Source organism: Chelon labrosus, assembly GCF_963514085.1.
Source record: "Chelon labrosus genome assembly, chromosome: 5".
In the NCBI taxonomy this organism is placed as follows: Eukaryota; Metazoa; Chordata; class Actinopteri; order Mugiliformes; family Mugilidae; genus Chelon; species Chelon labrosus.
Genome location: NC_140341.1, coordinates 23,957,932 through 23,981,340, shown reverse-complemented (window position 1 = coordinate 23,981,340; position 23,409 = coordinate 23,957,932). Strand labels below are relative to the sequence as shown.

Sequence of the window (23,409 nt, the reverse complement as noted above, 5' to 3'; positions counted from 1 at the left end):
AGGGGGGCTCGGCCCTATAAAAACTCAGGCGAGGGTCTCTTCCCCGACATTGATTATACTGGATCTGTCCCACCTCAGTACCGTCTGTAAGTATATACACTGCCTCAGACTTAGCTGCTAGGAACTGCAATCAGGGGGACAGCTCCATGTGCTGGGGTGGAGCCCCCCAAGATGCTCCTCATACACTGTGTGTATGTTTATAGATAGTCTGCGACGGATGCACTTTGAATGTGATTTGATTTTGCTAACATTAAAACATAGAAGCCACTTCATACTTGTGCTTTTGGGCATAGGTGGTTTATACTTTCATCCATTTCAGGGGAGAAAGCTGGAAAAATAACGCTTGTGTTTGGGATTTTGAGGATTTTTCTACATCTCACTTAAAGAAATGAGACTAAATATAGATAGCAGCTCATTAGAAATGAGAACTTCTGTCAGAAAGAGACTCCAGAGTGTAAAAGAGTGTAAGAGACAGCGCGTGTGCTTTTAAGCTAACAGATATGTGGCTTGCTGTTGTTGCGCTAGATGCATTACACTGTGCAGTTTATGAGCTATGGCTATATGTCTGTGGTTGCTGATGGAATCTCTTGAAATGAAAGCAGAGACAAATCTGTGCTGAGAGGAAATGGAGAAGTGAAAAATGAGTGGAGTTTTTTTACTTCTTCTTGCATCCCTAGCAGGACATTCTCCAAATACATCCCAGTTACTTTTCATTAAAGCTAAAACACAAGGATTGTTGTTTGTAGAAACAATAGTGATCTGTTTCGAAGGCAAAAGTACTGTGAATTTTGTGTTCTGAAAAAATGCCACTCAGGACACGGAGGGCATTTTGTTGCGACTTTGATTTTTTTTCATGAATATCTCACTGAACCCTCTGCCTTCTTCAGAGAGTAACCCCTAAGGGAGAAGCAGCAGCCATGAACACTCAACAGATGGAGCAGATGGGCCAGTTCAAGATCACAGTCTGGGAGGAGGAGAACTTCCAGGGAAAGCGCTGCGAGTTCATGCTGGAGTGCCAGAACATCATGGAGAGAGGCTTCAACAAGATCCGCTCCATCAAGGTTGAGAATGGACCGTAAGTCTGCACACTTGGTTTACCTCAGGGCTGCGCTGGTTCCTCCGTCTACGACCAAATGCTCCAAACATGATCACTTTATTGACCCCTTGAACTTTTCACTTTTTCTCTGTGGAATATGATCCAGTCTGTTGCCCATAGTTGTTTTCCAGTATGAAGTTAGATAAGTTTGTACTTGACTTGATTTAGTTTTAAATCCTGTAAAGAACACATTTACAAACAAATATGTCGGTCTGTAGTTTATTAATAACACTAGTCGATAGCTATCCCATAAATTCCTGTTATTTACTCCTCAGTTTTAATTTTATCTGCCCAAAAATCCTGATTTAAACAGACATAACTCTGACTCTAAACAACAAGTAAAAAAAGATTTGAATAACAAAAACCTTAAACCAGCGCCGTTATTACATTGCTAGTTGGCTCGTGTCGCTTGCATGTGTGTGTGCTTGCATCAAAGTGTGACCCTATTGTGATATGAGTTGGCTGTGTGCAGCTGCTGGCTGTGAGCCAGACTGGCTCGCAAGCAGACTGACTGACTGGTGATCAGATAAAGAGGCCTGGGTGCAGCAGCAGCAGCAGCAGCAACGGCGGCAGCAGCAGCAGTGGAGGCAGTAGCAGTGGGATTTAGTGTTTGCTTTGTGCTCCCAGTGACAAAAGGGCGTTGGGCTCAAAAAATAAAAAATAAATAAAAATGACAGTTTCGACGTGCATTAATTAGTTCATGTGCACATTTGGGAGCTTCTCTGTTTTGGGGTGTTTACTCACTCTTGTTATCTCTGTCCTCTTTTCTCTTGTCCAGTTGGGTTGGTTATGAGTACCCAGAGTTCCAGGGACAGCAGTTTATCCTGGAGAAGGGAGACTACCCTCGCTATGAGGCCTGGAGTGGAAACAGCGGCTACAGAACCGAGCACATGCTTTCCTTCAGACCCATCAAGTGCGCTGTAAGTTCCCCTGTCCTTTTACCAGCCAGCTCCCGTCAACTGCCACGAATGTCTTTCTCCACCGCCCCACTCTTCCTTTATATTAGCCTACTCCATCTCATCCCTGTGAAATCTCCAGATGTGATATTTTCTAATTGAATCTGTCACTTGCAGACTATTTACAACACTTCTCACCCTCCACCAGGCTCCGTTAATTTGGTCTTAAGATATCTTTTCTAAATCCTTTCTTTTCCCTTTTGGTCAGTTTTTAAAATCATAAAAACAGTAAACCCAAACGATACTGACTCACTCTCTATTGAGTAATATCATCATTAACAGCATCATAACACCATTTTTGTCTTCTTCTTCTTCCCTCCAGAACCACAGTGACAGCAAGGTGACCATGTACGAGTGTGAGGACTTCCAGGGCCGTAAGTTTGAGATGTGCGATGACTACCCCTCCCTACAGGCCATGGGCTGGTGCAGCAAGGAGGTGCCTTCTATCAAAGTCAACTCGGGAGCGTAAGTCAGATACCTTCCCCTCTGTTTAATCCCTTTTTTCCCACTGTCTCCTGGCTCTGGTTTTCCCCCTTTGAAGGCTTCAGTCTCATCTCCTTTTGGGCATATATATGCATACATACACACATATATATATATATATATATATATATATATATATATATATATATATATATATATATATATATATGTGTGTATGTATATATATATATTATTTACCTTAGTTAATTTATAGAATAAAAATATAGGAGGAGACTGATGAAGTCTGTTTTTAACAACCCTGTAGTTTCACCAGATTTGCTGAAACGATTTTAAACGAACATGAGGCTTTCTGAAGTGTTGGTTTATAGATCCGACCTTGACTCATACCTCCCTCCCTTCCTCCCGCCCTCTCTGCAGCTGGGTGGCCTACCAGTTCCCTGGTTACCGTGGCTACCAGTACATCCTGGAGAGAGACAGACACCAAGGCGAGTACAGACACTACAACGAGTACAGCACCCAGGCTCACACCAACCAGGTGCAGTCCATTCGTAGGATCCAGCACTAAGCCTTCATTCTGCCTGCCTGACCTGACCTGAAAGAGAGAGAGAGGAAAAAAAAGAAACTCACCCTGACCACTTCCTTAACTTGAACCCTGGACAGACCGCTGTCACAGAACAGTAGATGGACAGACTCTTTCTATCACTCTGTGGCTCTGCATGTATGGATATCTAAGTACCTACTTCTACTACCATGCTAAAGCATGTTCTTCAAATAGGAAATAAAGGCTTTTCTTCAAAACTAGAGACTGTTTGTCGGTATTCTTTTTTTATTTTTACAACCATTTAAATAAAGAAAAATGAGAAGCTCTGGGTAACTGGTTGTAGTATTTGGCATTATTGAGCTATTTCAATTCATATAACAGATGTACAAGCTTGAAAAATCAGAGTCCCAAATCAGGCTGTTATCAGAGGTAGATTTTGCTTTGTATTTATTTGAAAGACATATTTAGCTTTTCAGCAAGCACACATGGAAAGATTTGATTTTGTTAGGCTTTAGGATGTGTAACATTGTTCTTGTCAGACTGTATTCTTATTTCCAATAAACAAGAGCACGAGATCCCATTCGTTTTCCATTTCCATCATTTGTTTTGAAACTGTTCCAGGTACAGTTTGCCAAAATGGCCAAGGAACTAAAGAAGTGCGAAAAGCAACAGCCAGATAACGTTAGCCGCCCGTTTTTCAAGCCATAGAGCATTCACATGGATCCTCTCCTTATCTCTTTTTAGCCCTTGTTTGCTCCGATGCAGCAGAAATGCTGTGCATCCCTAACAACCAGAACAAAGCCAGACATGGAAGCACAATTTTTTTTTTTCGGTAAAATTCCAGAAGAAGAAGTAGGCTTTTTGTGTCAGCAGCTGTCCTCATTTAAACTGTTTCTGTAAGCATTTACAAAGAAGCCAGCAGAGGTCCTCTGAGAGACCAAACCGCATCCGGGTCATCTTTTTAGTGGTTGATGAAAAGTCAGTTTACACCCACTGTGGAAGGGCCTTACATCCCAAAGCTGGAGTCAACGGTTATCAGTTTTCACCCAACTAGAAAACTACTATCCTTAGTCATTGTTCATTGCCATATTATGTGTCAAAGAAGGAGGTGTAGATATAGATTTAGATCAGTCAGATTGTAGCTACTTACAGTCACAAAGAGGCCTTCAGTATTTTGACAGTTAGTTTGTACAGGAGCACTTCATCTGAAAGTCTGATAGCTTAGCGTGTGCTTGTTTATTCTAATGCGACACATGTTTACCCTGCCGTCACACGACGGGATCCTGGAGTGTGTTTACCTGCACACTAACTCCTCCTGTTGGTCCAGGACGTTGGATTCCGTGTTACACACCCACAAGCCCTGCGCCGGCTGCACTGTCCCACACCCAAAATAACAGGATCTTTTAATAAATGTGTAACCATGCACACACACCTTTCACAAACATACATTCCTCAGCAGACAGATTAAAGCAGCCACTCCGTGGCTTCCACAGTAGTGTAGTAGCACCAAGGTAAGGTCAAGACGTTACAGAGGAGCCTCGCACTAATTACTGATGACAGCTTTTCTTTATGAGGTAGGATTGATTGACTGATTGGTCAGAATAACAGATGATTTCAGAGCAATATGTTTTAAAATAGATTGATGTAATTTGGCCTGAATGTTTTCCTGTGTTAAGTAAGATATTAGTGAAGAGGATTCTTCAGGGATGACGTATACCAAGACATACCACCTGAACAACACGTTGTTAAATTATTGTTTGAGTTTTTTTTAATGTTTTCTGCACTAAAAGCCTCACTATCATCAGACGATAACTTTTTTTGTGTGTGTGTATGTAACATATAACTATAGTCCAGATCACTAAGCTGATATTATAATGGAGGTTTACCAGGAAATGGAACACATCAACAATTTTCTTCAGAGGTTACCAACCTATTTTCTACCTGCACCATCAATGGACACAGTCTGGCTTTCGAGGCTTGTTTTAAGTTGCCTGCGACTTGTAATTGTACACAGGCAGCTAAAGCAAGTCTGGGACGCCAGAGACTAACCTGCCAAGACTAACCTGCCAAGACACCGTTCAGCCCATGATGGAACATAAAAAATGCTCTGTCCAACCAAAAGACACTGTTTATATCACACCAACTTGCTTTGATAAACTCTGACTGTGTGGGCAGGGATGTGACATATGGAAAGGTAATTCCATTCACTTATGTTAAACTGGACTAACTTGTCAAATAAGCTTGATCCCTAATGCTTTGGTCTGTTTAATACTACACAGTGTGTGAATGTGTGCATGTCTGACCTCAGTCAGGTGATTCATTTTGTAGATGATTAATGATTAGCAGGCGATTCACTTTCACCTCAGTCAACAAAGAGAGCTGAGTGCATCAATACAGACTTTTAGAACGGGGTTGCAAAGGTTTTAACACAGGACAAGTTGATGTTCACACAAAATCAGAATATTTTCTGTAAGAAAAATGTGTTGTCATTTAATTTTAAGACACTTGTATCTGTTTTAGAAACGGATCTAAGAATGCTTGTGACGCATTTACAATCCATATTATTCATATAGAATGCAACATCACTGTTTCACCTGTCCTGTGTGTCTACTTAGGTCATGACATATCCACTGCCTTAATGGCAAGGAAGATAAATATGCAAAACCACACGTCAGCCCAGCAGGGTGATCACATATGACGATGTCAGTGCGTTTATTATTATTATTTTATTTTTAGGGCAGTTGTTAAATTAAGTCTTTTTATTGGCCTTTTTTTTTTCTTTTTCTTTTTTTTTTTTTTTGCATTGATTAGATCTCTTTCAAATGAATGCAGACAAAGAAACACGGAGGGGGAGAAAGAACCGCAAACAGCAAAGGTCCTGGAATCAAACCAGGGACACTGAATGCATCTAAAAAAATATATAAAATACTGAGACACCCTCCACTTTATAGATATTTGGGACATAAGTCATTTTTGACACACTCATGAATTACAGAAGCCTTTGTCTCGGTGTTTGTTGCTTTTCAACGGTGGTTTTCTCTTCTTGGAGTTTTCAGGCACATGTGACATTCATTTATTAAATGACATCTAATCAATGTGGGTTCCGTTTCATCTGTGTTATGTGTGCACAAGGTCTGCTTTATTTACACCTGAATAAAACGTTTGAAATGTTCTGCGCGTCTAAATAAACGGGCAAAAATGCCAAATGTGTCCGTGGTTTTATTTTGAAGCCCTTGCATACCAAGATAGTTTAATGAGAATATTAGTAGCAAAGAGTGTGCAGACAATATGCAAAGACAAAAAAATAAATAAAAAAATGTTCAGCCTTGAATTGACAGTCCAAATCGCACTCCATGGCGGAGGGGGTGCAGCTTTACGCAGTCCACTGCTTCCAAAATCAGTAGAAAATATGAGTGGACTCGATAACGTCAGTGAGCATCAGAGGTCGTGGTTTCAAAGTTACAACCTCATTACCCTCGGATTGATGCCATATAACCTTAAACCCACAAAGAGCAGGTTAGGAAGGATGAAATGTTCTTGTTTTCTCGTGCGCAGTGAAGCGTGTTTTTAAGGTAAATATTCCTTTCCCAGCATGAAATAGGTCTTTGCTGTTTGCCTAGAGGTAAAGAGGCGGAAAAGTAAGGAGGATCTGAACTGGTTTCCATGTCAAACACTTCAATTCACCATAGAAACTCAGATCTTAACGCGGAAACTTTATTAAACTGTGATGGCGGATTGATAAGGGCCGAATTTCTATCGGCCTCTTTTTATTGTGGGCACCAGGCGGGCTGACAGAGGTAAATTGCTCTTTTAATTAAAGCAATGCACCAGGGGAAATTGCTGTCTGAATATTGTCTCAGAGATGGGGGCCAGTGACAGTTGCCTGGAAACTTCAATCTCTCCCCCCGCATTTATTCCAGATCACAGTTATGAGATAAAGTTTAATAAAAATCTTTTCCTCCGCCACCAACGAAATGAAATCCAACCCTTTCTGAACAACTGAACACAATGAGACAGGACTGCGGAGGAAACCTCATGTTCAACATGTATCTCTCAGGTTGGTCGTTTAGACCCGTTAAGAACGATAGAAATAGCCCTTTATGACTTAATGTTTTAAATTTCGCTGGGTGTCGGTGTCCTCCAGGGGAAGATGCTCCGTTTCCAGGGCAGAGCATTGTTCAGCCGTTTCAATCTGAAAGCCCGTCTGCTCTTTTGTCGGAAATCGGAAATCCTTTTTCCTGGACGCGTTTCCTGGCTTCTCGCAGAGGAGACCGCAAAGACGACATGCTTCACGCATTAGATTCCGACTGGACCCGGGATGCAATTAGGATTTTAATCTATTTGGTTGAGATTTGCGGATTTTAAACATTTAATTTCAGCTTGAACTGTGTTCTGGTTAATTTTGAAGCATATTGTAACAACTAGAGCATCTCATGACAGCCATCATCCAGCCTATTGGATGATTTTGTTCCAAATTCCAATTTTTTACTGATTTCCTTGCCATGATGAAGAGGTGTTTCTTGTTAGATGGCGAGTCTAGAGAATTCTGGACATGACTGGATTTGTTTTTTTCATCTCAACAAAGAAATATTGTAATATTTTGAAATACCTATAGGTGCTATATGACATATACCAAATAATATAGGCCTGCATCTGTCCTAGAAGTCCTCCTGCAATCATTTAAAAAGAAACAAAGACACCTGATGCTGACAGCGTGTTTGTTTTGATTTCAGATCCAACAGAAAATCTGTTGAAGGAAAGCAAAGGAACGTCTTGGGGTCCAATAAATACAGGCGTACAAAAAGGTAAGAACTCAGGGGTCTGCATGGACACATAAATATCATATATATATGACTATATAGTGCAATTATTGTTAAGCTTATTCTTATATGAAAAAAGTCACTATTCAAACCCAAATATTCGGAAACATTAATAATGACTAAACTAATGATAAATAGCTTTTTGTTTTGTTTTTGTTTTTTTTTTTGCTTTTACTTCCCAGACATAAAATAGAGCCTATATAAAAAGACGTGAAGAAATCAATAAATACTGATTACCATATAAATTCTATACCTTAATAATATGGCAGGACTAAAATGCGTAAAAGACTCATTTTAATTATTTATCTAATTTGTATATGGGCCTCACATTAAATCCCCCTGTTTACTTGGTGAATTCTTTCAGTTTGCAGCTGCGGTATCGTCCTTCATTAAAACAACAGTATGTTTTATGTCTTATCCGAGCAAAATGGAAATAAATAAATGAACTTAAAAATCATACACATTGAATGAAAATATCCAATTTATCCCCTCTGCTATGCGGCATTTGATTTTATTACATGATATCTTGCGGCGACAGCTCCTCTAAAACGCCATGAGAACAGCTTTATTTTGCTTTGTCTTTTGAAAAAAAAAAAAAAAAAAGAATGTAGAAACATTTGTCAGCGTGTGGCACCTTCACCCATGTTTAACGTGTGCGTAACTATGTCCCGTGTCCTTGTGTTCTATTGAAATAGATCATTTCTAAGTGTAAATTCAAGAATGTGCATTTGGATGATGATTCACGATGTGGACGCATTTAAATAGAGTCATGCCAAGAAATGAACACGCGTTGAAACGTAGAAGAAATTATGTCTAATTATACATACATTTGTTTTTGAAGCGTAAACTGAGCTGTTTGGAGAGTAACATAAATCTCAGCTTTTTAAATTAAGTGGTGCTGTAGCGATTAGATTTTGCACATGTTTTTGTCCCATTTCCAATATGCTTTACATTTGTAAATATTGTGTATATAGTTGATTAAAAATATTTTATAAAGCTCAATGTCCACAAAAAATGTTTTCCATATCGTTAATCCATAATTCATCTTTCAATTTCGCCTTTTATTATATCCATTATATTTATTATCACTGATATATTTTGGGGGGTTTTGCTTTTTCTTGTATCAGTTTACAAATTGGACCAATGGTTGTGTTTGCTTCCCTTCACTCAGGGAGCGGGCAGATTCAGCTCTGGCAGTTCCTGTTGGAGCTCCTCTCCGACAGCACCAACATATCATGCATCGCCTGGGAGGGAACCAACGGAGAGTTCAAGCTCATCGACCCGGACGAGGTGGCCCGGAGATGGGGGGAGCGCAAAAGCAAACCCAACATGAACTACGACAAGCTGAGCCGGGCGCTGCGCTATTACTACGACAAAAACATCATGACCAAAGTGCACGGCAAGAGATACGCGTACAAGTTTGATTTCCACGGCTTGGCGCAGGTGTGCCAGCCGTCCACCACGGAGCAGGCCATCTACAAGTTTCAGGGTAACTTCTCCCCGATTTCCTTCTCCGGGATTTCCAAACTGAACCTCGTGGCTCCTGGCGTGGGGCCTTCGAGTTTCTCCTACTGGCCCGGCTCTCCCGGCGCTCTGTACCACAGCCACAACCTTCAGCCTCCGGGGCCCTTTGGTACCGTATCTCCGCCCCACATCAGCTGTGTCAACAACATCAACAGTCTGAGCAGCATCAATAACCATTACAACTGACTCTTAATGCGTCATTTAGACAAACTGAAAAACATGTAGATTTCACAGGTGATTAAACAGCGAAGGAAGAGAGATAAAGAACACCACAAGGGAGAAAATATTCAGTAGTTTTCACTTAAATTGGCTTGTCCTGCTTAAAATGGCTGTTTCAATTGCACGAAGCTGTTTTTAAAATGCGAACTGTAATCGTAGACGCTACGGACTTGTATTTAAACAAAGGTGAATTATTCAGTCCACCGGAGGCCGCCTGCCAAATTACGCACAGACGCTCGAACTTTTACGCGTAAAATTCAGCAAACACTTTAAATTTAAAACGTACACAACCAAAACATGGGTTTTCTTCATTTCAGCCTCAATCGGTGACATTAAATCGCGAATCGGTGAACGTTTACATGCGAAAGAGCGGATTTAGATGTAAAAATAAATGCTGTTTCGAAAAACAGCTTAATGTCATGCACTGTTGGTTCTATACCTATCCGCTTCCATCCATCACTTTATCCACTTCCTTTAGTTCTGGCCTTGTCCTCTCATACAGGCAGGTGCATCGGTACCAGTCGGGGAGAAATACTTCGAAACATTACTGGTCTACTGGCGCCATCTTGTGGTTTTGGAACGGAACAACACGTCCTGACATTTACTAAAAACGACATGTGAAAAGAGTCGCTTGAAACAAATTGTCAATTTGATCACTGTTAGATTAGAAATCACAACCAAACATAATACATTCCCAGACCTACATGCAATAAAATGAAAACCAGTGCAAAGGCACAGACTTGTATTTTGTGTGGAAAAAAGGCTGAATAGTAACAGAAACTGTGAATTCATGAACTCCTCTGTAAATGCTGCTTTCTAGTGGTATTAAAGTGACTTAGATTGCATCTGTCTACACAGCGTGACACTGTGGCTAAGCCGGCTGTACCAATGAAAAACATGAAATGATGAATTAAATACAAATCCAAATAAATCTTGTTTTGTGAGTTTATACCTAAATTGCATGCCGATGCCTTTTCACTTTATACCTGTTGCAACACTCCCATCCATGTTAAAAATACTTTTTATACGATACATTTTTCTTGTCGTCGAGTGCACTCTCTTTATTTGGATCAATCGGTCTTTCAGTCAAACAAATAAACTGATTTTGAAGGAAAAGTAGGAGTTGGAGGCAAGCAGCTGATGGCTATCATGCCAGTCTTGCTGTGATACATCGCTCAGATATATGCCTGATGTGAGGGTGAGACTTTTAAGTGACTCATCGTGTTGGCCCAAACAAAAACACAGAGGAGCCAGTCATCCATATGAAGGGCCCTTTGACATCCAGATGCTGTGGAGATTGTGCTTAGTTTTAATGAAAAGGAGGAATTGTCATATTTGTAGTTTTGCAGAGGGAAGAGGAAATAAAAAAATAAATCTAATGAATCAAATTCATTGTAGGCTACCTCCTGAGCACATAGCTGAAAATCCTAAAAGTGTTTTTTGTTTTAATTTATTTCATTCTAAACTTACTTTTAAACTTCACAGAGATGGGCCCATCATACAACAAACATATGGTACCGTAGAAACTTAATTTTATTTTTTTGCTGTATTTAAAGCATGAGTAGTCATTATCTGTTATCATGTATTTTTAATTTTCTGACGGCCAAAGTGTGACAGTAAATCTTATCAACCAGGCGGGGGAGCCATAGCTCTTCCAAAGTCAGAACAGGGTTTACAGGTTTACATAACAAGGTGGGAACAGGGCTGCTCTTAGACGGAACATAGAGGCATTTGCAGATGGCAGATTAACCCCAAACCTTATTTTTGTGACAGCGATTCAATGGGAAGAACACAGGGGTTTTAACACACCAAGAAAGATTAGCACCCATAGTAGGCACTAATGGGTGACTATTAAATAAAACATATGCCTGGAACATGTGCCTAGAATATGTATTTACAAAATTACAAAATAGCATGTCATCCGTTGACAATAATCCAAACAGACTGAATCAACACATTGATTAAAATGACACGTTTGATGTGTGTGTGGGAAAGAGAGAGAGAGCGAGAAAGAGAGAGAGGAGGGTAACTCATTCACAACAACAGTGTGTGTGTGTCCTGAATATCAATAGGAAAGACATGGGGTCGCTATTGACAACTGAATCTCTCACTCTCCCTTGCCTTTACAGACAAAACACTAACACACACACACAGGCACAGAGGTGTGTATCCCTGACGTGCTGTTCACCCACTGTAGACTATGCGTTCCTTATAACAACACAGCTGAAGCTCCACAGGGACTGAGTCACTTCCACAACATTGCAGTCGTCACCGTCTCCTCTGCCAACTGCTCTGCCACTAATCTGCTGCGCCCATTGTTACTGATCCTCATCCTCTCTCTTCTTGCATAACAAACTAGGTGGGTGTTTTCCTGCAAGCCACGGGATTAACGGTGTCAGTGTGGAAGACTGAGGAGCGAGAAGAAAACACATGGAATCGGAAGATGAAAGAGGAGAAGAACATCTCAGCACCTATATACGCAACGGTACCTAGCAGCGCTTATGTTGGAGGACAGTCTCCCTGTTTGGATGTATTCAAACAGAGAGCAGTATGCACATTTCAAACCTGCTTTCTTGAGTTACATCTAACATGATCACACTGGGGCTTTCACACACAAAGCCATTAGCTACAAAAGACATGGCCTTAAGACAAAAATATTTATACATTAAGAGCATTACCCTTTATTTTGGTAATTTTAGCTCTTGCAAGTGCTTTTTAGTTTATTATTTTTTTTAAAATAAACCCTACTTGTTTTATTACATTCGCACAAAATGTCATTATATTCTGATGGGCACCCGTGACTCACATATTCCGTAAATACAATCAGGTCTGACAGTAAGGCAGTGTTGTTTTATGTAGAGCGTTGCACTCAGTGACTCATTCCTCCAGCCAGAGAGAGTGGTAATGAAGGCTCAGCTAATTTAGAACAGCACACCTACGTGGTGCTCAAATAGACCTGAGAATAAAAGGGTGAGAGAAAGAGATGCGAGGAGAAGAGAGGCACTCTGAGAGGCAGAGAAATACGAGAGGTACAAGAAAGCAACGGAGAACAATTTAGACCAATGTACCGTATTTGTAGCCCTGTTTTTTTATCCGAGACAGCAACACGTCTGGAGACACACTTAGACCAAAAATGCAAAAACAGCCGCTGAATATCCTTCAGTTGTGTCTGCATTTATTCGTCCTTCTTGGTTGTGAATGCTCAATAGACTATTAATGTTGGGTACATAAACTCAGAGGAGACGGAGATTCCTTGACGAGGGTTTTGTCAAGGGTTTTTAAACACTGCATTTATGCTAATTCAGCATCCATTAGAGATTTTGCATCTTGAACCATGTAAAAAACATAGCGAACACATTAAAAGGGAAGATTTTTCCTAAGTGTCCTTCTTTTCTACAGTTATTCATTGCCAAAAGACCTCGCATTTCCATCAGTTTGGTTCAAGTGTCCTAATTGTGGTAAATATTGAAGCTTGAGCCGGAAACAAGTGACGGCTCACTTGAAATGTTAATGAACCAATTCAGATAATGGCCTGGGATTGAAGCACCTCTATAGTTCTAGTCTGTTACGTAAAACTAATAGTTGAATAATCATGCAGTGTGAAATGATTCACTGGTAAAGACAAGAAAATAACAATACACCGTGTAGGTGTGTGTTGAATGAAGGAATTAGAATTGCTCATACGTATGACAACTTTAGAAATAAAACGTGTCATATGAACAGAAGAGTATGTCCTTATGTAACATGTATATGACATAAATCAATTGAAGCAAGTGGCCCTTAAATGAACTGAACAGTGACGTGATTTAGGATTCTTTGCCCTAGTTTCACTTCTCTGATTGACTTCACCCTGCTCTACTGGTTACCAAGTGTCTCAGTGCAACTCGACGCTGGAGTAATCTAGTTAGAGAGATTAGCAGAGTGGTTATGTAGCAAGAGGGCAGCAAAATAGATATAATCCCTGCAGGGTGTTGCCTCTGTTCCTCCTGATTTGGTCTCTTTGCTGCAGAGACAATCCCATTTCACCAGAGAGGAAGTTCTTAGGACAGTGACAAAGTAGTCGCTTGTTAGACTCATATGAAAAACATTTCTTCAACCTGACTGAAATAATTCCGACTTGAGATTTCATCTTAACTCCTCACACGCCCCATGAGTCAGAATAGACCTTTCTTGACATGCACAAAGTGGTTCTGTCTGATGTGGAGTATCCAGTCTGCTGGAAATATTACAGAAGAAGAAAAAGAAGAAGACATTTCTTTTTGACTTCATTGACAACTCTAAATCAGTTCAATAAAAGAGGATGTTTACCACAAGTGGCTAAAACATGTGGGGAAAGAACGTGTTTATTGCTCCAGGAACTAAATGATTGGCTCCAGGCTTGAGACCCAGAAGAGGTGCAAACCAGCCAAGTGTTTATTCACAAACAATGATCATCACAAAAAAAAAAAAATAGATACAAAGAAAATAATCACTGCAAAGCATTGGTAGCTGAGCAGCAGCCCATCATCAAACAGTCATCCTGTTAGTGTGCACTGGCTCCATTTTATAGGCTGCCACTAATCAAACCTCAAGCCCTACCTGTCCACAGGAGCACTCCTTAACCCAGTATTATACAATGCTAAGTTCAGTACAAACATATATATGTATTATCATAATCACATTTACCATTACCTTAATAACTTTATTTAAAATCTTTACATCACATTCAATCCCTTCAATTCTTATTTGGCTTTTGAACGTTTGCTACCCCCCTCTTTAATTACACACTTGGTTTCTCCCGGAACCTTTAAAAGGTGTTCAGGGGCCTTGGGGACATTTTTAGCCGGAGCACCTCAGAAGGGAAAAAAAACTAAAGTAAGAAATGCATCATTTTAAGACGTGAGTCTCCACTCTGCACTTTTCTATTTAACAGATTATCAAAAGGTCTACACCACTCCCTGCAATCTGATTGAAAATTCCTTCTCAGGCCACGCTGTTCCACTTGAAATGATTATATGATGCATTCGTATTCTGACTGGGTTACTTCTGATTATTTGTGGAATACTTGTCTTCATGTAAACACAGCAACTGCTGAAAAACTGACGCTAGTTTCCCGGGGATACGGGCGGTGCCATCTTCTGAGTTTGGAGCCAGAGTCTGCGCAGTACTGTCTGAGAGTGGAGCAACGTAGAGCGCCTTATGCCCCCACACTCGGGTTTTCGTTTAATTAATACTATGCTCTGCTCTACCTCCACCAGTTACAAGGAGATGTTGGATTGTACTTGTTTTGTTTTTTTTTCCAACTTATGGCAAGTTGTAGTGATCATGTCACATCCTGTTTCTATAGCGTCAAGTAACTAAAACGAAACGTATCAGAAAAAAAACTAAAACTGGCAGATGAATGTGGTGGAATACAAGTAAAAGACTGAACAATACAAGTAAACTGAATTGTGCTTAAATATAGTTGCTGAGTAAATGTACTTTCAATCCATGCCTTTCACCTACAGGTGAATCCATTTAACACAGCTTTATTAAAAATGTAAACTGCCTAGCAAACGTTGCAATCAAGACACTGTCCCTTACAAACCATGGAGACCAGCTGTAGACTGGAGGCAAGTCAAGCAAACACTCCAGCACCCAAGCAGAGATAGCTCAGAAAAGACGAGAGTGGCTGTAGTCAGACACATGGCTGCACTGGCAGACATTCACCAACACCGTGTGCCTGCCTCCTATTGATCGCTGCAGTGTGTATGTGTTGTGCAGTGGTTTCAGCCCACGCTCAGCCCCTCACAGCTCCCTTCGTCCTTCTCGCTCTCATTTACTTACCTACCCGTTACTATAGAGACGCAGCGGAGAAGAATGCAGAAAACAGGCTGGCAGAAAGATATGCATGAGACCTGGGATGAATCTTAATAAAAAGCTCACAACACAGCACTGAGAGACGGTTATATAATGCTGCTGCAAGAGTCTGCTGCCAAGTCTACCTGTAAAGGAATAAAAGAAATAAAAATCTATAGCAGGAAAGCTGTTTTGATTGATTCCCTGGTTGGAACTTCCTCTATTTACATGAGAGTTTAAGCTGTTTGGATGTAAATATCAGTTTTTTTAAACCATATAGGAGTTACCAGCTTACACCGTTAATGCCATAAGAAAGATTCAATCAATTGAGAACTAATATTTTACAGGAGCCTTAAAAGTATGTCTGTTTGGATAAAACATAAATACACTGAAAACAGTTTCCCCACAATTCAGATTAATAATAAAATGTGAGTTTAGTGGTGGTCTTTACAATCACCAGATTGACATCAGATTACAGTAACAGAATTAAAGACAGCAGTCTGTCTCTATTCTCCCCCATTTTATGTTATCAGCCAACCTCCTTTTTTTACTCTTTCTGTCTTCCTTTAAATTTATTTCACTGCTGCTCTTATTCTGTCATGACGGCTTTTTTTTCTCTTAATTCCAGTCTGCTGTTCTCAAATTTTTGCTCTTTAAATAGACACTGTATGTCCCTGAAAGAAGAGAGAGAAAGAGAGAGAGATCGAGAGAGTCACAGACAGTTCTGAGACTGCAGCAGATTCTAACCAATCACATGAAGGAATCCTCCAGCCCACGTGGCTTATTCATAAATCCAAGAGGAAATCCTTATCAATTCAGCTTCATTCTGTCAAACAGGAAATCATTGCTTCTAAAAGCTCCTGGAACTTGTGCCACATTTCATCCACCTCAAATATATTTTGATATCAACACATACTGTGTGACATTTATGTAAATAGACTGTATATATTTTTTGCAGATCTCTGAAAACTCTTATCAAAAGAGTGTGGGATGTGCATGCAAGCTCCTAAACTGTGAGAGTTTTCTAATTTATGTTCTTACAGTTTAGCTGTCTGTGTTCCCATTTCAGTACGTGGCCTCGTTTGGAATACCCAGGACACACAGATAGGATACCATAAATATCTCTTAAATGTGTCAGCAGACTTTGCTGTCTTCAGTGTGTAAAACAGCTATCAGCTGCAACACACCGTAGCTGTTGTTATATCTATGGCCATCATCTTATACAATCGTTAAGATTCATACAGTATATCTAAATATTTCGCCCGGTAAACTTTTCCCTGTAATGTTGCCTCCATCTGATGAGTTCTAGTTTCATGGCAACAAATGGGACGCCATGCGTCTCAGTCTCACGGCAACCTAAGCTAACATCCTCAACAGATCCCACTAAGCACATTCGTCATGGACTTATTACTATTGCATAACTGTGTCTCAAGGGTTCCCTGCAAATCAAGGATTAGTGGGTGGTGTGCGCAGATAAGAGGCTGACCAAGTTAATCACTGCTTCAACCACCTGCAAGGTTCGTACAAACATGTAGCATGAGCATATGTGTAGGGTGCATTAGGACATGTTGCGGGGAGCACACACATAAACATCAGGACAAAATGGTGAAGGAACAAAAACAGGCAGGAGATCCTACATAAGTTTGGATTTATTTCTTTATGGTCACCATAAACAATTACTGTATTGACCTTTAATTAACATGTAGAGAGAGTGAATGCAACTGCGGTGGAACACCACAGACAACACACCTAATACCACTTCCATTGATGACATAACTACAGAAGATTCAATTCATGGATGATCATCCTAGAGCGAGAACTGGTGACTGTAACTGTGATGGCAAATGGTCCAGCGCTTGACAGGAAACACTGGCACATCACCGTTGTCTTATACCACAGTGCAAAACATCATAGGTTTGTTCACAGCTGTGCAAAATAGCAGCATTATAATTTACTTTCCAAGCGATGGATTCACGACACGACATCACAATGATCACTCTGAAGGACCATAGCACTGGATGGTCAGGTTTGCGCCGTAAGTTTGGTTTGAAAATTGGAGTTGGATCACGTTTAGCTTATAAAAACTGCAATAACACATGTGCAAATGATAGCCTTCTGCCACTTAATAATGAGATCTTTACATTAAATACGTATATATTTTGAAGAATCCTGAACTGCAGCAGGCAAACGGAGGCCCACAGTACATTTACAGAACAGGGCCAAAGTACCATTTGACCGTTAAGCTCTTATTTGTTTTCGTTACTACATGGTATACAGCCACCTTCAAAAACAGGCAAAAAAATTAAATAATCAAGCTAATCTAGTATGTGGGGTATGTACATGTAAACCATATAGATTCAGGCCATTTTTAATAGTTGGCACATTCAAGATTGAAAAAAACAAAAAACAAATCTCTTGAAAAACTGTACATTCCTTTCAGTCTCTGCACGACCTCTGCAGGGGTCGACACATGACGGAGGCCTCAGTTTGATTAATCTTGCTGCGTGGCCATCTATGGGCCCATTTAGTGCAACTGATCACATTCAAGACGGGAAGATACTCCCTTCACATATTTCACATTTCTGCCCCGTTACCCTCATATTTAACCCATACATAATCACATTGTTCTGCAAAAGCAGATTGCTGTTACGACAGATTTGGTGTTTTTCTTTTTTTGTGTTTGTTGTTTTATCATACAAAAGGAGCTGAAAACAGTTTTATATACCTATCTGATATTAAAGCAGCCATAAATACAGCAGGTTTGCAGATAAAAACTACCTCTACTAGCCATATCTACAGTTATACCACGTATTTTGTCCCCTTAAAGAAACATGCCTCTGACATTGGTTGCATGTTCAGCATCTTAACTATCAGCAGACTGATGTTAAAAGTATACATACATATATATATATATATACTACATACATACTTAGGCTTAAGCCTATGTGCTCAAAGTAGACTGGGTTGATTCTTGGCCTCTTAAGCCACGCTTGTTTCTGTTTTGGAAAAGTGACTGACATAACAGGGAGGGGAGGAGAAATGACCGCACAGGTCAGCACCTCGGACAGCTCCGCCTCTCGAATGGACCTCGCAGATCTATTCTGGTCCTGCCCTGAACCTCAGCTCACTGCGACATCCATTCACTTATCTAGGCTAATCATGAATGAAACGGGGATTTAAGTTTCATTTAGAATGGGATTTAGTACCACCCAAGTCAATCCCTGCGTCAATCAAGGGAGACGACTAAAAACAAAGAACAATATACCATTGGCATGCATTTATGAAATCTCCTACACTGTAGCCTACTGAAGTTGTGTAACATCGTGAGAGACATAGTCAGCCCAAACATGAGAAGCCTTCAACGTTCGCATTCAAAACCACTCATATGTGATTTTGCATCCTTCGTTTACATTCATTTTTAAACACGCCACTGTCTTTGTTCGTTTCCATGTCAGCGGTCCAGGTTCGACTCACTGGCATCTCGCTGATTCTTGAGGTCCTGGAAGACCTCCGTGAAAAAGTGCGGGTCTGCGTTCAGCTGGAGCATCTTGCCGCTCATCCTGTTGATGATCCGGAGCGACGTCTCCCAGAAGACGTCCTTGTTCGCCTCGATCATGAACGGCTTGAGCGGGTAGGAGATCTCGTTGCCCATGTAGGAGTAGGCGAGGTAGAGGCACGTTTGGAAGGTGCCCTGCAGCTCGGCCGGACTGTCCACGCTGTCCTCTATCGTATCTTCGCACAGCAGGTACACGAACACCACGTTGGCCGGCGTGATGAAGCCTTGATCCTGCCAGCCCTGGATCAAAAGAGTCCTGTCAATGTTCCGGAACCAGAGGATCACCTCCCCGCAGTTTAAGTCTTTCAGTTTATAACACCTGCGGCACAGGAAGTCCCCTAAACAGCGAAGAAGCTCCCCAGTGGAAGCCTGGATAACTATCCGCCGGGGTGACACCATAGACAAGTTGCTGCTCTGCTTCTGGACCGTGGGTACCTTCGCGTTTTGAACGGCATTCTCGTTGTTTTGCACGGGGACCGTTGGCACCGGCACTGGGATGGGCGCTTTGGGTTTCTTCTCCTCGGTTTGGTGCGTCTTCCTGATGTTTTCGTTGTTGAGCTGAGCCACCTGACTGGACGGCAGGTCGCGGGTGGTCAGCGGTTTCGGGGTCACTTTCTTTGCGCTCTTCTTGGCCGAGCTGGTCACCAGCTTTTTCCAGGAGAGAGAAACGAACATCGAGTGCTTCTTGAGGCTCTTGTCATTTTTGAGTCCATCCACTGCGACCTCGGCGTCCATAATAGACGTCTTCTTGGACGAGGGGGATATGGAGAGGACGGTGCCCATGTCTGCGGAGGAGAGCGCTGCGGTGGTATGGACGCTGCTGCAACTTAACGCAGAAATCTTCTGCAGAGTGAGAGGCGGTGAGCAACAGTCACGACAACGATTGAAGCTCCATTTACGCGTTCATTTAACCCGTCTGATCGCTCCGTGGACGGAGGTGAAAAGAGATGGAGCTGCTTGTCTTTTTCCTGTGGAGAGGAATATATTCCAACAGATGCTCTGTCAGCGCCTCGGGACGGAGACGCTGCGACACAGTCCTATACGCCTGTATCCTCAATGAAGATGAGACGCTATGCGTAAATCGTGGGTTTAAACGAACCAGCAAGTGCAGCCTCTGACCGACAGCCGAGCCGACCAATGAGAAACCTGATCAATGATCCAATCACTGGGGGTGTTGTTTTTAGGTCCAGGTTGCCGTTGATAGCAGGAGACACGCACTGCTTTGCTTCAAGTGCTTTGCTTCTCCACTAGTCCAGTTACTTCAGAAAATCGGTGCTATTTATAAACCAGCCCATTTTCTAACCCTGTAAGCCGTCAGAAAAACAGGTACTTACACCGACTAGCTCTGGTGAATGACGCACAGTCCTATTCAGTGGTTTGTAGTTGGCGTCCCTGACTTGTCAGTTAATGCAAGATCCATCTACAGTAGAGTGCATACATTTACATTTTTGTTTGAGCTCTTTGTAAAACAGTCTGACATGAAACTGCTGCAAAATATTTGAAGACTTTATACAGGAGTAGGCCATCCAGCTTCAAAGTCAGTTCTTACCTCATTTGGCAAGCTCTGGGAATACTATGAGATTTGAAACACTAATACTATTTGGCTTCAACTTCAGTTCTATGCTGCTTCAAAAGAGCAAATATATAAATTATATGAACATACTCATTTGGAAGAGCCTGCAGACCAAGAGATGTAAGTAGACTCATGGTGTCACTGACCCAATCACGGACAGACAGCATGTGGAAAATTCAAGTAGAAAAGGGGATAATTATCAAAAGTAATTTACAAAAAAACTGGGAACAATATAGAGACAGTTGAACCAATTTCTAAGAATGTATACATATACATGTGTTAGGAAAATAAAATGTCCCTTTTTACAGTTTGTATATGATGTGCAAAGTCCATGGCATATTTGTGCAAATATCCAAAAGTAACTATCAAAACGATTCAAATATATGTGCAAAATCTGCAGAAAATGTGTGCAATATCTGTGCATACAAATAAAAACGTGTACTCATGCAAAGATACAGTCTTACAGGATATAGTTTCTAATAGCTGTCGTAAGACAGTTTGACTGTTATGATGTGTATTTTTTGATTCACAGTCTGAAGGCACTTGGAGATGTAGTGTTGTGGATTCTGACAGCTGTTGGCAAGAAAGAGCCTCCTAAATGCTTTGAGACTTGTGGATGGGTAACTCAGTGTCTGAATGTGCTCCTGAGCTGCATCAGCTCAGCAAAGAGTGGAGGAGAAGGGTCCCCATTCTAGTACATGCATGAAAGGAACTGGTGACAGGAGTGGGGGACCTCTTGCTGCTCTGAAAGTCCTCCACCAGTGTCTCAATTTTCCAGAGGCTGAGCTGAAGGTGGTTGTGCTGATGCAGTTTCAAATATTCTGAAACCACATCTGCACTTCATTCTTCCCCAATAATAAAAAATGTTCCTTGGAGAGTGGTTGGAAAGAAATCCATACCAAGTGTTTGTGCCAACTCTGGGCAAACTGAGCTTGAAATGTCTTTAACATTTTGAGTATTTTACTCTCGCTTCTTCCCTGGCACCTGTATAAGGTTTCCAAGACAAAAACAACACTTGCACCTTCACTTGAACAAGCAGCAAAATCTACGCTCTACAACTCCAAATATCTATTTTGGCCTGGACTTTCATTACAACCTCTACCATCCATTGTTTTTGCTGAAATGAGACAACTTTCATCTAGCATGCAATTGTTAATGACATACTACGGTCTCAGTTCAATAGTACGACACAGCTTTAATTACAGACTGACATTAGCTACTTCATCATTCAGGTCTTGAGGGTGATCCAATTACCACTAGCAGAACTGGCAGTTTTCCACTGTAAGTTACATGACTACTGTCTAATCTTTCCATTCACCTTGCAGTGGAAATAGATGCTAATAGCACTGAATGTCAAACACAGTGGAGTCTTCATAGGTTTTGCCATTAAGCTGAACGTGAAGATCTATGTAGTACATAACTGTTAACTTGTGCGCTGATGTCATTTGTCTTAAATGTTTCATAAATTTGTGCTTCCTGTATATTTTTCCCCGTGTTCTCTACTCTACAGATATCTGAATTGCTTTTTTGCTCTGTCTGTTCAACCGAATTAAATCCACAGTGGGATACTTATTCATATCATCATTCATGGTAGTGCAGTGGTTAGCACTGACGTCATAGCAAGATGGTCCTGGGGCATTTTTCTGCTGAGTTTGCATGTTCTCCCTCTCCCTGTGTGGGTTGTCTCTGGGTGTTTGAGTTTCTTCCCACAAATGCCAAATTGATGTGCCTGTTGGTGATCCTAAATTGTAGGTAGGTGTGAGTGTGAATGGTTGTTTGTCTTTCTGTGTTAGCCTTGTGATAGAATGGTGACCTGTCCAGGGTGTACCACACCTCCTGCCCAATGACAGCGGGGATTAGAGTCCTGCCCCCCCCCCCGAAACCCTCTAGAGGATAATGGGTAATGGATGGATTTTCTGAAAAGGGACACAAGCTACTGTACCTGTAGTAGCTTTTCCAGTCTTTCTTTAGCCTTTTTTATTTATTTATTTCAGTTTGACAAAATTCCTGGCATTTTCCACTTGTATTTAATTTGATCTCAGATAAAACTCTGACCGGGCTGTTGCAGTGCCAGACCTAGCTTTTTCCAACTGAGGCTCTTATCTCGGGTCAAGTCCTTTTTATCCTTTAATGATTTTGAAAGGGTTATACATGCTTTTATCTAGCTCTGACTTGACAACTGTAATGCCCTTTATGTTGCCGTTAACCAACATAAAGCCTCCCTCTCATACTTACAGGCTATCTGTAATGCTTCATGTCCCCGTACTGGCCTCTCTTGCTCCCTGATTTAAGAGCAATTTTAAGATTTTATTCTTTGCTAGAACATATCTCTCTGACCTTTTAAAACTGCAAATCACCTCAAGTTCACTAACAGTTGTTTGGTTGTCCCAATATCAAGGTTTGCTCCTGCATCTTACGCTAGTGTCTACACTGTCTGTTCTAAACACACCTTAAAACACATCTTTTATCTGTATGTTGCCCTACTGTCTACTGTAATATAAGACATGATCTGACAAGCTGTCCAAAGCTTTAAATGATAAAATGACAATACGCTGACATCATAGCCATATAGTACAAATGTACACCGATCAGTTGCAACATTAAAACCACTGGACCTGGCATTCATGTGGATGTTACTTAGAAATGTACCACCTAGACCAGACCAGGCACCCCCACCCCATAGCAATGACACTCCTTGATGTCAGCAGCCATCCCCAGCAGGATGCTAGTTTAGGAACAACTCAAAAAAACATGAAGAACAGCACAAGGTGTTGACCTGGCCTCCAAATTCACTAGATCCCAAACTGATCAAGTATCTGTGGGGTGATCCGCAGAGGCTCCTTCCTCAACCCATAGGACCCAA

At 41.2% G+C, this 23,409-nt stretch overlaps 3 protein-coding genes across 3 annotated transcripts; 2 read left to right on the top strand and 1 right to left on the bottom strand.

Moving 5' to 3' along the window:
* Nucleotides 1–894: 894 nt before the first annotated feature.
* Nucleotides 895–3,192, top strand: cryba2b (crystallin, beta A2b). Its single transcript, XM_084544026.1, has 4 exons — nt 895–1,075; nt 1,875–2,016; nt 2,375–2,517; nt 2,914–3,192. Exons 1-4 carry the CDS (start codon nt 918–920, stop codon nt 3,059–3,061), a joined length of 591 nt encoding a protein of 196 aa, XP_084400152.1. The 5' UTR covers nt 895–917; the 3' UTR covers nt 3,062–3,192.
* A 3,707-nt stretch (nt 3,193–6,899) lies between these two features.
* Nucleotides 6,900–9,567, top strand: fev (FEV transcription factor, ETS family member; the record flags this gene model as incomplete). The annotated part of the gene is given in 4 exon segments (XM_084545330.1): nt 6,900–7,026; nt 7,029–7,094; nt 7,771–7,842; nt 9,029–9,567. Coding segments are annotated over 4 exon segments (804 nt in total).
* A 9,301-nt stretch (nt 9,568–18,868) lies between these two features.
* On the bottom strand, nt 18,869–19,756 carry cdk5r2b (cyclin dependent kinase 5, regulatory subunit 2b (p39); the record flags this gene model as incomplete). The annotated part of the gene is made up of 1 exon (XM_084544014.1): nt 18,869–19,756. The coding sequence occupies one exon, from the start codon at nt 19,754–19,756 to the stop codon at nt 18,869–18,871; it is 888 nt and encodes a 295-aa protein (XP_084400140.1).
* Nucleotides 19,757–23,409: the final 3,653 nt, after the last annotated feature.

Bases quoted from the DNA above. Each gene is read 5' to 3' on its own strand.
- cryba2b (XM_084544026.1), top strand. From the start codon at position 918: ATGAACACTCAACAGATGGAGCAGATGGGCCAGTTCAAGATCACAGTC. The intron at 1,076-1,874 runs GTAAGTCTGCAC...TCTCTTGTCCAG, and splicing joins ATCAAGGTTGAGAATGGACC to TTGGGTTGGTTATGAGTACC. The intron at 2,518-2,913 runs GTAAGTCAGATA...CCCTCTCTGCAG, and splicing joins ATCAAAGTCAACTCGGGAGC to CTGGGTGGCCTACCAGTTCC.